The 16,110-nt window shown below is 49.2% G+C and overlaps 7 protein-coding genes across 7 annotated transcripts; 6 read left to right on the top strand and 1 right to left on the bottom strand.

Moving 5' to 3' along the window:
• Positions 1 to 347: 347 nt before the first annotated feature.
• Positions 348 to 2,463, top strand: L228DRAFT_249572 (hypothetical protein). The gene is made up of 5 exons (XM_018333118.1): positions 348 to 533; positions 604 to 866; positions 938 to 1,636; positions 1,711 to 1,990; positions 2,081 to 2,463. The coding sequence occupies exons 1-5, from the start codon at positions 489 to 491 to the stop codon at positions 2,297 to 2,299; spliced, it is 1,506 nt and encodes a 501-aa protein (XP_018186316.1). The 5' UTR covers positions 348 to 488; the 3' UTR covers positions 2,300 to 2,463.
• Positions 2,464 to 2,757: 294 nt separating this feature from the next.
• L228DRAFT_240517 (cytidine deaminase-like protein) lies at positions 2,758 to 4,536 on the bottom strand (the record flags this gene model as incomplete). Its single annotated transcript, XM_018331251.1, has 1 exon — positions 2,758 to 4,536. The coding sequence occupies one exon, from the start codon at positions 4,534 to 4,536 to the stop codon at positions 2,758 to 2,760; it is 1,779 nt and encodes a 592-aa protein (XP_018186315.1).
• Positions 4,537 to 4,982: 446 nt separating this feature from the next.
• On the top strand, positions 4,983 to 5,480 carry L228DRAFT_270049 (hypothetical protein; the record flags this gene model as incomplete). The annotated part of the gene is made up of 2 exons (XM_018335356.1): positions 4,983 to 4,988; positions 5,079 to 5,480. The coding sequence occupies 2 exons, from the start codon at positions 4,983 to 4,985 to the stop codon at positions 5,478 to 5,480; spliced, it is 408 nt and encodes a 135-aa protein (XP_018186314.1).
• Positions 5,481 to 6,079: 599 nt separating this feature from the next.
• On the top strand, positions 6,080 to 7,136 carry L228DRAFT_178752 (hypothetical protein). The gene is made up of 2 exons (XM_018329542.1): positions 6,080 to 6,907; positions 6,970 to 7,136. Exon 1 carries the CDS (start codon positions 6,232 to 6,234, stop codon positions 6,799 to 6,801), a length of 570 nt encoding a protein of 189 aa, XP_018186313.1. The 5' UTR covers positions 6,080 to 6,231; the 3' UTR covers positions 6,802 to 6,907; positions 6,970 to 7,136.
• Positions 7,137 to 7,172: 36 nt separating this feature from the next.
• On the top strand, positions 7,173 to 7,642 carry L228DRAFT_249569 (hypothetical protein; the record flags this gene model as incomplete). Its single annotated transcript, XM_018333117.1, has 1 exon — positions 7,173 to 7,642. A coding segment is annotated over exon 1 (224 nt), but the record flags the coding sequence as incomplete, so codon positions are not given.
• Positions 7,643 to 8,122: 480 nt separating this feature from the next.
• L228DRAFT_240515 (bifunctional 6-phosphofructo-2-kinase/fructose-2,6-bisphosphate 2-phosphatase) lies at positions 8,123 to 10,802 on the top strand (the record flags this gene model as incomplete). The annotated part of the gene is made up of 5 exons (XM_018331250.1): positions 8,123 to 8,565; positions 8,719 to 9,541; positions 9,625 to 9,786; positions 9,846 to 10,616; positions 10,692 to 10,802. The coding sequence occupies 5 exons, from the start codon at positions 8,123 to 8,125 to the stop codon at positions 10,800 to 10,802; spliced, it is 2,310 nt and encodes a 769-aa protein (XP_018186311.1).
• A 1,587-nt stretch (positions 10,803 to 12,389) lies between these two features.
• On the top strand, positions 12,390 to 15,751 carry L228DRAFT_284697 (hypothetical protein; the record flags this gene model as incomplete). Its single annotated transcript, XM_018336253.1, has 11 exons — positions 12,390 to 12,980; positions 13,116 to 13,320; positions 13,369 to 13,710; positions 13,771 to 13,883; positions 13,942 to 14,122; positions 14,188 to 14,295; positions 14,362 to 14,382; positions 14,453 to 14,543; positions 14,691 to 14,806; positions 14,878 to 15,090; positions 15,188 to 15,751. 11 exons carry the CDS (start codon positions 12,390 to 12,392, stop codon positions 15,637 to 15,639), a joined length of 2,433 nt encoding a protein of 810 aa, XP_018186310.1. The 3' UTR covers positions 15,640 to 15,751.
• Positions 15,752 to 16,110: the final 359 nt, after the last annotated feature.

Genomic DNA, 16,110 nt, shown 5'->3' with positions numbered 1-16,110 from the left:
CAAGTCAAAACACTTATTAAAGAATTCAATATCTGATTTATTGTATGAATTCCAATGCAGAACGAGTGATCTCTACAAGCAGACAGCAGTGCAAGATGCGTTTGATGTCAGAGAAAAACGCTGTCGGCTAACGACGGTAGGACCCCGCGGGTGGATTAAGCTCGAAAGGGAAAGGTGGAGACCCTCGGATGATTCGGTCACAAAAAGTCCCCAGTTTTGCGGAGGCGGGAGCCAAAGAAGCGGGCGAGGGGGTGGAAAAGCCGAGGATGCTAGGATGACGGCTTGTGTCTTTTGTCCGATACGCCGTATATGCCCCTGTGGGATGACCGCCAGCATGTCTCTACTGACGCTCTGCAACTCATCTCCTGAAGCCTGCCAAGCAGAAGAAAACATTATTCTTGAATTGAAAATAATATAATTTTCCTCATTGCTCTTCGATAACTGGCTAGCAAAGTACCTAGTAAACATTCGACGAGAAAAAACACACCATGTCAATGATAGCAAAGGCCCCTCGGGCTTGGAAGACCGTGAAAGTAAGAAAAAGCCCATAGGGCCATTGGGTATCAACGAAGAAACTTCGCACTAACAGCCTCTGAACCATAGCACACTACAGCAGTACGCCCAGTGAGCATAGCTTTTCGCTGCTATACATCCAAGTCCAACGCCGAGATCGAAGCAACCTACCAAGATGCTATTCCAGCAAAAGAGACACGCCGTAGTTACTCTCTATCGTCCGAGCCCAGTCTAAAAGATACAGTGGCATCAATTATACCCGCGAAACGGGAGCTTCTCAAGAAGCTGAAAAAGGAACATGGCAGCAAATCGATTGGGGAGCTCAAAGTTGAAAGCGTCATTGGAGGAATGAGGTACGTTTTTGGAAGTGAACGATTATATGGTTTCCTGCCTCATCTTGTTCTGACGCAATCGCATAACACAGAGGCCTCAAAGCAATGGTATGGGAAGGCTCATTGCTTGATCCAAACGAAGGCATTCGATTTCATGGAAAAACCATCAAAGACTGCCAGCGGGAACTTCCCCAGGCTGCTAATGGGACAGAGATGCTCCCAGAAGCCATGTTCTGGTTTCTGTTAACAGGCAAAGTGCCGTCAGCCAAGCAAGCACATGCCTTCTCCAGAGAATTGGCACAAAAAGCAGCCCTTCCCGAATTCGTAGAGAAAATGCTCGATAACTTCCCCAAGGACCTCCATCCAATGACACAAATGGCCTGCGCGGTGTCCGCACTGAACCACACTTCTGTTTTCGCAAAGATGTACGAAAAAGGCATGAATAAAGCAGACTACTGGGAGCCGATATACGACGACTGCATCTCCTTACTTGCGAAGCTGCCTACGATCGCAGCAAAGATATACCAGAACTCCTATCGCGGCGGAGGCGCTTTGCCCGCAGAGATTGATTTGGAGCAAGACTGGGCGTATAATTTTGCAGCCATGCTTGGAAAAGGTGGCAGAGAGAACGTCGACTTCCAGGATCTCCTGAGACTATATCTCGCGCTGCACGGGGACCATGAAGGCGGCAACGTATCAGCCCATGCAACGCATCTCGTTGGTAGCGCCTTGAGCGATCCTTTTCTCAGCTATAGCGCCGGCCTGCAAGGCTTGGCCGGACCTCTGCATGGGTACGAAACTATTCCCTTTGTCCCACTATTCCATTAAATCCATAAGCTTCCAATACTAACGGGCATTCAATCAGCCTTGCCGCACAAGAAGTTCTCCGCTGGATTTTGCAAATGCAAGAACACGTGGGCACATCCTTCAGCGAGAAAGAAGTTGAAGATTATCTCTGGACGACGCTCAAATCCGGTCGTGTGATTCCTGGCTACGGCCACGCTGTGCTGCGACGACCAGATCCTCGATTCGAAGCGCTCATGGACTTTGCTGCGTCACGTCCTTCGATCGCACAGGACCCTATCTTCCGCCTCGTCCAGACAAACGCAAAGATAGCCCCCAAGGTCCTGACAGAACATGGCAAGGTGCGTTTTATGACCCTTCTTTCCTTTCTTTTCCATTGGTCGAGTGAGGGCAGAGTGCATGAAAGGCTGATATATCCTTCCCTGCTACAGACAAAAAATCCCCATCCCAACGTGGATTCTTCGTCCGGTGTGCTCTTCTACCACTATGGATTCCCCGAAACGCTCTACTACACCGTTACTTTCGGCGTAAGTCGAGGCCTGGGGCCCTTGGCGCAATTAATTTGGGACCGCGCATTAGGTCTCCCGATCGAGCGGCCGAAGAGTATCACCCTGGAAGGGCTTTTGAAAGCTACCCAAACTGCATCATAGATTCTTCTTCTTTAGATAGTAGCGTCTCTCTCTGCAGTTTCTGAATGAGCATTTTCTTCCTCATAGTTTATCGCATTATATTTAGAGCATTAAGCCATAAGGTTCAATGAAGCATTGCGTATTCTTCTTTTCTTTTTTTGCCCCCCAGAACTCCCGTTTTGGTGCAGCTTTCCTTTTTGACAGCTCCACTGCTGCAAAGAGCAACGCCAGTCGATATATAGAATGTGTTGGAGCAAAATGCTTCGCGATAATGTAATGCAAGAGCCATGTAAATGCCACGCCACGCCACGCCAATGCAGCTAGGTATCAGTATATGTAAATCTGTTAGTATATAAAAGCAAGGTCCCCTACACGGGGAAGCAAAGTGGCCCAATGCCAAAGGCGCACACCGGTTTCGAACAAAAAATCGAAGAGCAAGCAAGAAATATAAGGATAAAGTCCCCGCCGGCGGCCATCGTCTAGGCATGCACGTCCTCAAGGGAGACTGCATCTTCGTAGCGCGCTCCGTCTTCAAGCCACTGCCAGCCGAGCATTTTCCAATTCAACTCCCGTCGCCAGAAAAGACCATACCCGAGTCCTCCGGCTGCTATGACCTCTTGCTGATTAGCAGCAGCAGCAGGTGAGCGGTAAGCATCCTCATGGGTTTCCACAGATGGATTTGCAGGGATAGTGGTTGTTGCGGATCGAGGAGCTGTCGCCGCAGATGAATCTGTCGAAGGAGTCGCGAATAGATGCTGCATATCTGCCTTTTCAGCAGCCATGCCGCCCGTCTTGAGCATCTTCTTGCCGAACACGACCCGGCCGAAGCGCGAATGTAGAATAGCCATGCAACACATGATGCACGGCTCGTGAGTCAGGTAAATGTCCAAGTCGAGACAGAGATATCCCGACGACGAGAGATTATCTTGCTCAAAATACGCGCGTTCGAGTGCATTGAGAGGCTTGTCGAAGAAATTGTCACTCGCGTGGGCGGTCTCGGATGACTGCAAGCGGCGCGCGGCTGAGGAAGACGGGTCCAATGTCGAGGCAGTTGGAGCTTCTTGCTCTCGCGCAAGGGTCCGGCGTTTGGCAGCGACTAGGCCGATTGCGCGCATCACGGCGTGGGTCATGACGTTGCCTGCGCCGCATGATTTGCCGCTGCGGCCGCTGTTGTCGCTGTCATCGTTGATGCTACTGCGAGAGTGTGGCTGTCCGGGACCGCACCAGCGTGCGTCACCTGCGACGGCGACGGCAGTAGGCCCGTCTTCAGCATTGCTCTCTACTATGACGGCGCCGATGGCTTCGCCGGAATTACTGCTGTGAACTTCGGCCGCAGCTTGGCAGGCTAGTGCCATCCATTTCGGCATGTGCGGTAGGATCTCGTCTTCGGCGCGCTGGACAGCGTTGGGTTGGGGCCCGAAGGGATTGTTACGCCGGAAAATGGTTGGCCAGTATTGGCTGCTCCATTGTCTGGCTTGCTCTTCGTTTGTGGGTGCCAGGCGGGGGACTTGGATGGTTTGGATTTGCAGATTGGTCGGCGGCAGCGAGTCGCAGAGGTGTTTGGAGAGGAGGGCGGTCAGGTCGTGAAGACTGATTTGACTGGTTAGACCGACGAGAAGCTGGAGAGTTGCAGGGAGAGGAATTTGAGGGTTTGGCGTTGCGGGCGAGTCTGGAGCGGGAGAGGATGTGGTGGTTGAGACGGCGGAAGGTGGCGCGAACGGTGTCTGAGCTGCGGGCGAAGGAGTGACGCTGGATGCTGCTGTTGATGGAGCGCTCCGTTTCAGGTGGTCTGGAAGATGCTCCTGCTTGGCTATGCGACGGAGGTGTTGGAGGTCGATGGGAGGTCGTTCGGGTATGGCTGTTTTGAGCACATTCATGAATCCATTGGCTTGTTTGGCCGGTAGCTCCACGATGTAGACGTCGACAGTGGAATCATCAGGTTGTGTCTCAAGGGTGGTCTTGAGAGGAATAAGGGTGCCGGAACGTAAGTCTTGGACCTCAAAAGCGGAAGGTTGTCTTGTGCCTTTTGCTGGCTCGTGTCGTCGGGGGCATGGTGCTTCTTGGCCTTCTGTATCGTGATCTCGCCGCTTCATGCCATGCTCAGACAGTGCTGCGGGTGTGTTGTGACTGTTGTCAACTGATTGACTGTCATGTCTAGCGGTGGAGGATCCAAAGCCATCAATTGACATTTCCTGAGTGAGAACGTCTGTGGCTGCGGTAGCTGTCCCGCAATTGCGGGCGTTCGGCACGCTAGACATGGTACAAGCAGGTTGCAGGTTCATGCTACCAGATCATTGCAAAATATATTTATAAAGTGATGAAAATAATTAATATTCGCCTTAGCCAGAGGAGTTGCTGACCAAATTGGCCTTATGGCTTCCACTCTCAGAAAGTTCGGACCAAAAATCTGGGCAACTTTTGGAAAACATTCGGATTAAGGTTTCTCCGGCAGGCGGGGGTAACGGTTCACGAAGTAGCTGGGAGCATACAGATACCTTGAAAGGCCAAATATGCAGTTCCACGTCTAAGACGAATGATGCCATTCCAGCAGATACTTGTTCTAGTTTGTAACTTTTCCGCCTTATCACTCTGGTATGACCCGCGAAAGATGATATTTGGGTCTGCTCTATGAGGTTACAGCCAATGCCTTGCGAATGATTTCTACATGATTGCTTGATATTGCAATCGTACTGGCATAATCAATATGGAGGTGAGTTAAGCAGGCATAGGAGCTAGAGCAATCTAAGATGAGACGAAATGTCTCTCTTTTCCTACTTGATTGACTGACATGTCAAAATAGTTCCGCGCATCTGATCGGTATATGCTTCGCCGGCATCGCGCTCGGTCAGTCGTACTTACGCCGCAGGAGCTCACGGAAGTTCGGGCAGCTCAGCGTACATTTGAAGGAGCCTACATTAGGACCGCTCTGGGCCAATTTTCCTTTGCACTTGTAGTGCTCAAGATATTTACGGCCGAGTTCTACAGCATCGGCGTTCTCTTTGCCGTCTATGGTGCTGGCGTACTCTTCGCAAGTCTTTTCCGGAGGCAGCAAGGGAACAAGCAGTTCTTTTCTGAAGTCGGTGAAGACGGGCTCAATCGGAGGAAATTTCGGACTAGCGGAAACGTTGTGGTAGTTCTGACAGCATTAAGTATCGCTGCTTATGCTAGCTTACTGGCACTCACTCTGAAGATTGATTCCTGATATTTTGGGGTTTATTGCACTCGTGAGTTTCAGTCTGAGAATTTCTCGATCTGATATCGCAGTTTAAGCTGCTTAGAGCCATTTGGAGGGATCTGAATCTGGATCCGATGGAAAGACTTGGAATCAAGCATACCGTTTATGGTCGAATGGACTTTGGACATAATATATGCCAAAAGAACACCCCCTTCTGCATCAAAGCCTGGCTCTTCTGCTGAGTCGAGTGGGGTCGATTAGAATTGCAAAGTCGGAAGTAAAGTCCAGAAAAAGCAAGAAGTGATCACGTTCTTTGTGGAGAATAGAGGTCAAAGATTGTGTGGGGCATGATCTTGTGCAACACGCGGGGTTGAGACACCTTATCAGTGATATATACCTTATTCTCAAACTGCTTTCCTGGTACAATGGCCTCCCAACCCTGACGAGTGTTGCGAAACGCATCTGCAAAGCCATCTGGGCATTGCTAGTCGCAGGAGCAATTAGGCCACTGAGCCCCGGCTTCGGAGACTCGTTTGTTCAAGGCATTTTACAGTGGTCAAAACCCGAAGGGCTTATCTGAAAGGGATACAAAAGTATTTCTTCAAGAAACGGCTCTGTTTTGGTATAGTTGGACGATAAATCAAATAGATCTTCTGAAGATGTTGAGACTTGCATCGAGGCAAGATTAATCGCGCGTGCGGTATGCCAGACCGTCGGTCTTCGGCATTTGTTGAAAGATTGATGTAATACTGTAGATGGGATCGGCACAAGCCCATGCATGGCGATCACGCCTCAACAACCCCAGCTCTCTTTTGTTTGGCTGGCTGGAGAAAAAGAGTCCGGCCAACCACGTCCAAGCAGGACAAACGCGGCCTTTGTCATGATTTGCTGCCCCTTGTCTAAAAGGCCCATAAGCTCATTTTTAGAATCTTTGATGCGCAGGGCACTGCACAGGGCGGGCTTCTTCTTCAGTATGTGGGGTGACTCGACCACGGAGGGTTGGATTAATGTAGCCCACGATGTACATTATTGCAGCAACATCTTCGGGCTATTAGCAACCATCGCTTTTGAGTCTGTAAATATCCGGCTGTATTGTAACCATCTGTTCGGCAAATGGGGAAATTTTTCAAGCATGCTTCAAGTCCGCATGGGACAGTGCATCGTCTTTGTTTGGTGGTCATTGCGACTAGTGACCGCAGCAAAAACACCAGAGTGGCCCCAGCTGGTTTTGAGTTCATGCCTAGTCTCCCATTACATCAAAAGTACTCCTACCACAGACCCAGGCGACACCACGAGGGGACGAGACACCTGCGGAATGAAACCAAATAATGCCGCGGATACCCAATGAATATGAACTGGGCAGGTACCGCTACCTGCTCGCAGTAGCGCAAGGAGAAGGGCGTGCTTACTTTCATTAATTAGTAGGTGGTTGGCAGGTCCCTGGCCAGATAAGGGTAATATCCGGTGATGAATGGGAAAGAGCCATTCCCCGTGCTTTGACTGACTTGAAAGGCAGGCACGAAGGAGGTTTCAACATGAGTTTATCTGGAAGGTCCTCTGAGGACGAGAGGCTGTTGGTGTCTTTGCCTGGTCTCGCCTGGCGTTTCCCATCCCATCAATCATTGCGATCGGTTTTGACACGGGCATCATTGCAACAAGTTGCTTCGCCAAAGCAGGCCAAGCAAATCACCATCACCATCTTATTCTCATTCAATAGCTGTCTTTTCCCTCAAAGTTCCTCCCTCTCTTTTTCCCGCCAAGCGCCACCCTTCTCCCTTAATTTCAGCACTGTGCCACTCTATTGTTCCTCATCAAGGCAAGGACTACAGCCGTGGTGTCTGAATTCGTAGTAGTATTATCTCACCCTTCACATACATGGTTATTTTCGGTCTGGCAGATTGCGTAGACTTGGCCGGTTTTGTCTCACACTTGAGGATGATGTGGTCTCTCTTGTTATGTCTGCTCTTTCTGTGAGAGTCTCTTCTCCTCAGAAGAGTTCAAATTGCCTCTTCCCGACTGCCCTCATCCTTTCCATTCCGTCCACCTCTTACGCTCGCTTGAACACTGCTGTGTGCCCATCATCGCTACGGTGTGGAAGATTACGCGCTCATCGTCCAACTGCCTACAATTTCAGCTCCCGTCCGATCCGTGTTTCCCGAATACTATCCACCAAAATTGACTGATCTCTGCCTCACCGTGATTCCGCGAGTGAGCAAAACATTATACGGGATATTTCGCTGGATTACCTGAGCAACAAAACCCCCTGCTTCAGTTTTGGCGCTGCCCGCGGAAAACTCTCCTGAGAAAACACACCATCGGAAGAGTGGCGAACAAGGTAGGATGCAAGCTATTTCGGTTCAAACTTACGAGGGCAAACTATGGGCGTGGTTTTCCCCTGCTACAGTATGCGTGGTTTTGTTGTGCGGATGGATGACAATGGCTGACTGGTTTATTTTGTCTTGGCTAGAGAAACTGCCATCATTTTGGAGCTTGCTCGCACAGCACCGAACCTGCGTGTCCTTAGCGGCTCAAGCCGTGCCAAAAGGCCCACCCCGCTCTCTCTGGCTGTCTGAACGAACTGTTCGTGCAAGACCCACGTCACACTCCGAGAGAGGCTCCGATTGCCGCTATCGCCGTCAAGCTTTTGTCGAACCACTCTTGAAGCTTCGATGCCGCTTCTTACTCAACAGCAGCAGCAGCAGCAGCAACATCGCACCTCCACCTCATCTACTCTAACTCCTCGATATCCTGCATCGCGGAGGCAGAGTCAGCATTCTCCCATCGCACGAGCGGTCATTATGAGCAACGTTGAAAAGTCCCACTCAACGTCGGACGGCCAGCATTCTCCAGAGCATCTGGACTTGCGTGATGATGGGGCTCAGCAACAAACCCAGCATGATGAACACCACCCTCACCAGCAACCACTGAAAACCGTTGTCACGCGGGCACTCGATGAGTCTCCGCATCACTCCCACCACCATAGCAGACGCCCGTCGCCACCTCATATTAATGAACCAAGTCATACTCCCGAATATTACCATTTATCTCAGCATGGCATTGGACACCCTCTCAGCGACACTCCTGCGCCAACAGCGCCCAGCAGCCCTAGAATGTATTCATCTCCTTTTTTGAAACCCTTTTAGCTCTCTACATCTTGACATTTTATGGGTTCTCTACCCCCATCTTCGTAGTTTTTTTTTTTTTTTTTTCCTCTCTTGCGTTCCTGGCTGGCGTTGCAAGACTCCTTTACTGACGTAATTGGTAGGGGTCCTCGTGGTCAACATGGCCAGCAGCCTCCACCGATAATGCGAAGTCGGCCCACGACGCTGGACATTCCTGGCTTGACCAAATCCAAGGTGTCTCCTGATGGCAAAATCGCACGGGAGGATCTAGGTGCTAAAATGGTCATCGTCATGGTTGGCCTTCCCGCTCGAGGCAAAAGTTACATCACCAAAAAATTGGCTCGCTACCTCAATTGGCTCCAGCATGACACCAAGATCTTCAATGTTGGCGAGCGACGACGGGAGGCGGCGGGAGGCCCAGGACAGCGAGCTTCACGGTCGGGTCTGGCTCCGGGCGAGTCTCCGCTGGATCTTCTTCGCAGGAGCAGCATTGGCTCTCAATTGTTGGCTGCCCACGGTGGCAAGGAGGAGAATGCGCAATTGGCAGCTAAGATTCTCATCAATGGCAGTTCGGCCGTTGGCGATGAAGAGGAGCGTCATGAGGATGCCAATGCTTCCGAACAACTGCCACCCGACGCCGGTGGTGCCAAGCAACGGATGACGTCCCTCATTATCCCCGGAGCCGGTCGCCGCAAATTCTCCAACATTGACCCCGATGCCATGGAACAATCAGCCGAATTCTTTGATCCGAACAATTTGAAAGCCGCGCAGCTTCGCGAACAGGTCGCCATGTCTACTCTCGACGAGTGCTTGGATTTTCTCCTGGAACAGGGCGGTGCCGTCGGTGTCCTTGATGCGACAAACAGTACCTTGGAGCGTCGACAGAATGTGATGAAGAGAGTCCGAGAACGGGCCGGTCCTGATCTTGGTGTGCTCTTCTTGGAAAGTCTTTGCGTCGACAAGAATGTGAGTGCAGATTATTTTGGAGATTTTTTCCTCCACGTTTGGTTTGCAGATTGGCAGAACACTGGCTCACACAAAGAAATTAGCTGCTCGAGGCAAACATGCGGTTGAAACTTTCGGGGCCCGACTACCGCGAGCAAGACCCCGTGATTGCTCTAGAGGACTTCAAAAAGCGAGTCTCCATCTATGAGAAGAGTTACGTTCCTCTGGGAGAATATGAGGAGAAACATGACCTAGAATTCATCCAGGTATGCATCACCGAAATTGTGCTCGAGGGTACATCTGTGCTAACAAACATGTCGCCTAGATGATTGACGTTGGGCGAAAAGTGGTCGCTCACCGCATCAAGGGATTTTTGGCTGCCCAGTGTGTCTATTACCTACTCAACTTTAACCTCTCGCCTCGGCAGATTTGGATCACGCGCCATGGCGAATCAATTGACAATGTCGAGGGTAAAATCGGAGGAGACTCGAACCTCAGCGAAGACGGCGTCAAATATGCCAAGGCTCTTGCTAGATTTATCTCTTTCAAACGTGAGGAGTGGTCTCTCAAACAAGCTGAAAAGATTCAGTCCAAACATGACCCGCCTCGCTGGGGCGACGTCACACCTCCCAATCCTGAATACCAACGCGCTGTCTATGGAGAGGATCCCGACAAGGTCCCTAATAAGAGCTTCTGCGTGTGGACCTCTATGCTTAAGCGCAGCATCCAAACGGCACAATACTTTGACGAGGACGACTTTGACATCAAGCAGATGAAGATGCTCGACGAACTCAACGCTGGTGCCATGGAAGGAATGACGTATGAACAAATCAGGGGCCAAGAACCCCATGAATACGAAGCTCGCAAGGGTGACAAGCTTCAGTATCGCTACCCTGGACCTGGTGGCGAAGGGTATCTGGATGTTATCAACCGTCTTCGTGCAGTCATTGTGGAGATTGAGCGTATGACTGACCATGTGCTGCTGATTGGACACCGTTCGGTTGCCCGTGTCTTGCTCGCGTACTTCAAGGGCTTGAAGCGTGAAGAGGTTGCTAACTTGGATGTGCCGCTTGGCACGCTTTACATGCTTGAACCAGTACGTTCCCATGTTGTTCCTTGGCTGTCTTTGCGACGTTCTTGTACATGCAGGCTAATAAAAAAACTTTGCCAGAAACCCTATGGTGTCGACTTCCAAGCTTACCGCTACAATCATGACACTGACTGGTTCGACTATATGCCCAACTACAAGCTCCAACGGGCCAGCAATCACTCTTCAAACTAAGTTTTTGTTGAGCGAATGACGAATTTGACGATGTACATCCAATCGAAACAAAGAAAAAAGTTCACACTGGTTTGGTTCTACGCTCTTTTTTTAATTAGGCAGAACCACGTTCGACGACAATTATCCAAACGGCGGACTGTTACATGGGAAAACACGGTCATATTGTCTCTTTTGCATCTCTTCATTCTGGGACGGATTCTATGGTTTCTTCTTGTTGGCGTTTCTCGATTGGGGAATTTTTCAAGTTAGGGCATTTGTGCTTCGTTCAAGGTTGCTTTCAGGGTGGTCAGCTCATTTCTTAAAGACAATGTCTCCTTACATCCCAATTCCATCTTCTCGTTTGCGGCTTCTATTTCCAGTGTTTCTGGCTATAGAATGCATGGCTTTGCCTGAATTTCATCATTTGACCTTCCCCTTTAACCCTTCACGATGGCGGAAATCTATCTCCTCTTTCTGTGTGCTGCATAATGGTGGGCCAACGACTACTCTGTAATAGCGATTGTTCTTCGCGCGTTGCAAATTATGTTACAGTTGAGACATCTGAAATATTGGAATGGTGGGATTGATATGACGATGAAAATGACGGTGTTAATACTAGCCTGGACGAGAAAGGATGATATATACTCCCTTGCTTTGTGGATATAATAATATGCATCGTCAGCAATCTCAGAAAACTTACATTACTACATCAAACCACTATGGACTTGCTTGGTCTAGCAAAACTATATGCAATCTTGCTGTATCAGCACGTGCAGACCTGACAAGCTCCATCTCTCTGGTTTACAACGGAAGTGTGACTTTATACAGTGCGTCTAGCGAAGCTTGGCTAGGCGTTCGCCAACCATCGGCTATACTCAGTACCCCCAGCCAGCCCACAGCCAAAGCCCTTTAGGCGCATTGGGTTAGCCCGAAACTCTATCGTTGAGCTTATCTCCCGCTCTTCAGCTACGGTTACTGCAGCTTCGCAGCTTTTTTCAGCTCATGGCGATCGAACTTGATCAATTTTATCTTTCCCAGTAATTTTCTTTGTCAAGTCTTTGAATTGAACGATCATCCCCCTTGCACTAATGACGATTCCGCTGGATTATCTTGCATGGCGCGCGCTGTCTAATTAAGCTTCCCCTGAATCCCTGTGTCGATCACTTGTACTCTCAGTCATGTCTGCCGTTGGATCCTTGCCCTTGATGATATTATTTTGACGTCTTGTACATTTTTCTTTTCAATCCGCTGTCTAACTATCTGATTTGTTGAATTGATCTCGTTATATACTATACACCATTTTATCCCTCCAAGTCACTCACTCAGTCTCGCTTTACCAAATCTCTGGTCGGTCGCGGTGCCACAGCGTTCTTGAAGAATAGCTGCGGCTTCATCGACTCTTTGCCTAGAGAAATAAGGCGACACAATTTTGACAGTTTTGGGTCCAATACACACACTGAGATAGACTGCCCATTACCGTCAAATGCTGCTGCTGTTTAGTACGGACGGGGAAAAGGAGCACAAGCAGGAGGATCTGTGTTGAAAAGCTGTACTGCAGTCATCCGACCACCGGCCTAACATATTGCAACCGTTGCGAGGAAAATCAACATGAATCCATTGTTCAACTCCGCTTCTGCATTCTCGAAGCCGTCTGAGGATGCGCAACAAAGTGTGGGTGCGGATACTTTAAGGTCTTCAAGACCAAGAAGCTCGCCCCGGCCTAACATGCAGGATTTGAGACCACACTCGGATTCAAGGTCACCTGGGTCAGGATTTACATCGATATCGCACCGGAACTTGTCTGAAGACAGCGGACATCGCAGCCCCAGCAGATATCTGGGAGAACAGCAGCACTCTGCTTCGCAAAATCAGATAGGCGAAGCGGTACCATCAGCAGAGCAGCAGAATAACCCGCAACATGGCTTTCTTAGTTTAAGTTATTCAAATCCTGGCAGCCAATCCGGCCCCGAGTACCAGCGAGGCGACCGTCTAAGGCAATTTTTTCGCCCAGATGGGAGGAGAGTTCATGTTGCAAGGTCCCCTGAGGAGCTTGAGCATTTGAGGCGGAATTTATCGACGACAAGTAGTAGAAATGGAAACGATGCAAGAAGGATCAGCAGTATAGCTGCAGAGAAGAACTCGGAGTCGGTTGAAGGAGAACAGGAGCCAGAATTGATGGTGCACGGGTCACCAGAACATGTAAGCATCAATATCTTCGTCATCAAGTAGGCCTGGATTTGCACTACATTCTGGGAAACCTTTTATCTCTTGATATCTCAACGCGTGTCGTATGTCGTTTGAGGACTTGGACTAACAGGTCAATCTGCGGCTTAGGTAGAAGCACTTCGCGAATCTCACGCTCATCACGAAGCACGTCGAAGAGCTCTGCGTGAAAAATATCGAGACGTATATGAAGAAATTGAACAACTTCAAGATGATTTAGGTACTATTTCTGGAGAGCTACGCATGCTCTCAGGCCGTAATCACAGTGAACAGCTTGATGAAAATTTCTCCAAATTTGGATACAGTGCCAACATTCGTGAGTAACTCATTTTTGACTGATAAACTAGAATCTAATAAATGCTAGGAGCCCATTCGGGCTCGTCTGATAATTCCACTTACGGAGAGGCGAGTCTTAAGCGCGTCTGGGAAGGTGATGGCAGTCATGGCCAAGCAATAAAGCTTTGGAAGAGACCTGTGGTGCGACAGTATTTCCACAAGGGCCTGCTATGGCGAGCATCTGACCAAGAGGAAGTTGCATGCTTTGAGCTCTTTGTAGATCTACTCTACGTTGGTATCATTGCCATCAATGGAGATACGGCGGTCGAAGACCCAAATGGACTTTCATTGCTCCGGTTCTGCGTCACCTTTATTCTCAGTTGGAAGATTTGGAGTGAGATTACTCTTATTGTCAGTCTGTTTGAGATTGGTTAGTGCCGATGTATTTGGCAAGAAAACAATTCTGGAATTGAAATGCTGACAAAAGAAGATGACATCTTTCAGCGTGTCTGCATCCTCCTAGACATGGCGTTTCTCTTTGGTTTTACAACAAATATAGTTGGATCATGGGGCCAGACCTATGCCCCAATGATCGCTTTTTATGTGAGAGTCAATTGACAGGTTCTCGAAGCAAATTGCATAATTCTGACTTGTATACTAGCTCGCCTCTCGCCTATTCGAGGCCTTATTCTACTTCCAAATAGCGTGGTTGATCCCAATGGTTCGCGGGACCATGTTCAGCAATATACTTACGATTCTCATACCGAGCGCTCTTTGGATTGGCAGTATCCACTTGAGTCAGCCCATACGACTCGTTTTGATATGGATTGCAATCTTCCTCGGTAGGTTGCAGATGACGAAACGTACCAAACAATTACTGGTCTGTGACAGCTAATCCCCAATACAGACCTCACAGGATCAGTGATCAGCATTGGGATCATGCGATGGACTCAAAGCCGCCTCTCACCTTCTCCCTTCGTGGAACGACTTATTCGCTTCTTTGAGTTTTTCCCGGGTACGTTGAACAATTTCTACTGATGCTCTCCTTGTATTTGCAATGCTAATTCAAGAGTTGATATAGCTATCAACATTGAACACAGATGTACGCCATGTCGTAACACATGCTCCTAGCGAACTAGCTGAAGACTAATCTCTATTGCAATCACACTCAGGCGAACGTACCAACGCATTCGTGACACTTATTTTCGGATACTCTGTCGTGGGTCTCTTATACCAGAACGCTAGTCCGATTGGAATCAATTCGTAAGAGCCCCTGGTGTAGCTATTAAGTCGCTTTCTGTCGCATCTATTTGCTGCACTTCTCTTTGTTTCGCACCACCTTCTGTCTTTCAATTTATTCCGTCATTTGATGCTTGGTATAATGCTCGGGTCTGCTTACATTACAATTAGCGTGTTTGGCAAAGCTATTCTTGGCCTTGTTCAGGCATTTTCATTCAACTGGCTGTACTTTGAAATCGACGCGTTCAATATCCATGTACATGCCATTCGAAGACATGTATTCTCGTGTGAGTGTCCCAAGGATGTGTGAAGAGAGAGAAAGGGTCAAGAGACATTCTAATCCTTCTTCTATCTCTAGCGCTTGTTTGGATGTCACTTCATCTTCCCTTCATCATGTGCTTCACCTTAGCTGGTGCCGCATTATCCCGACTCGTCGTCGCGCACGACTGTCCAGATGTGGATCCCGAAAAAGATCTCACCGCACCATATATAGAGCGGTCTGAAGCGGAAATTAGTCCTGGCTTGAGATGGTTTTATTGTGCCGGGCTTGGTATTGCTCTAGGGTGTATGGGTACGTTCCCGTTCTTGACTTTGGCGTCATTTTTCATCTCCTTCCACAACGTCCAAGATTGATACATTGCAGTGGAAGAAACTAACAATCCTCAAAGCAATAATATCAATGACTCACATCCACCGCTCGATCCCAGGGCAGCGTTTACGCAAGTCATACCGTCTCGCTGTACGCTTCGCTGTCGCGATAGTTCTTATTTGTCTCCCGCTTGCGGATTTACATTCCTCTCCTTCTTCCTCCGAGTCGGCAAAAGCACTGGCGGCACGAGAGTCCGAAGCATCTTCTCCGGACACGGAGTCGCGGAAAGCTAGACTCAACTCTCTCGAACTTGTAGCCACGACCACTGGACTTGTAGTCTTGGTATTGGTAGTCGAGCTCCTTGGCTCAGCCTGCGTACACGAATCTTTTTGGGGGTGTAGGAAAAAATGCTGTTATACGGCTACTCGTCGGAGAATAGACGGCACGGATGCAGAAAGCAACGCATTGGTCGGCGAGCGTGGGCCAGGCAATCCTGAATCGGAAATTTTTCCAATCCAGGGGGAACGATAAGCAAAAGAATGCGGACTGGCATCTAAGCATTATGGAGTAATTTGATGTTCGTCTTAGACCAACCGTCCAACAGAGGCGACACAACATACAAATAATATATTCTCTTACCCAGATATATCCCTCTACAGTATACGAATAATGACAAACATCGTCTGTAAAGTACTGGGCAAAATTGACCGAAGAAAAAGATCCCGTCTTGTAGGAACCCGGGGCAAACTTTGTTCGGGCGGAAATAAGCCGAGTTCGTGGCCAAAACAAGACTAGCGCCACCCAATTGCTTCCGCAACCTCCGCGAACCCCCACGCTCCGGATAGCCCCACCAGCTTCTCCTTGGTATTTTGCGGCGTGGCGGAAACAGTCCCGTCTGTGCGGGGGTGACATCAGATATTATCGTTTCGATGATTGGTCCATCGAAAACAATTCTGTGGAGACGTAATTGCGCTGCATTGTCCGCCTCTCACGGGGAGATGC

The sequence above is a fragment of the Xylona heveae genome (genome assembly GCF_001619985.1).
Source record: "Xylona heveae TC161 unplaced genomic scaffold L228scaffold_9, whole genome shotgun sequence".
NCBI classification, from domain to species: domain Eukaryota; kingdom Fungi; phylum Ascomycota; class Xylonomycetes; order Xylonales; family Xylonaceae; genus Xylona; species Xylona heveae.
This window is presented reverse-complemented; position numbering and strand designations above follow the sequence as displayed.

Bases quoted from the DNA above. Each gene is read 5' to 3' on its own strand.
- L228DRAFT_178752 (XM_018329542.1), top strand. From the start codon at position 6,232: ATGGCGATCACGCCTCAACAACCCCAGCTCTCTTTTGTTTGGCTGGCT.
- L228DRAFT_249572 (XM_018333118.1), top strand. From the start codon at position 489: ATGTCAATGATAGCAAAGGCCCCTCGGGCTTGGAAGACCGTGAAA. The intron at 867-937 runs GTACGTTTTTGG...CGCATAACACAG, and splicing joins AGCGTCATTGGAGGAATGAG to AGGCCTCAAAGCAATGGTAT. The intron at 1,637-1,710 runs GTACGAAACTAT...GCATTCAATCAG, and splicing joins TTGGCCGGACCTCTGCATGG to CCTTGCCGCACAAGAAGTTC.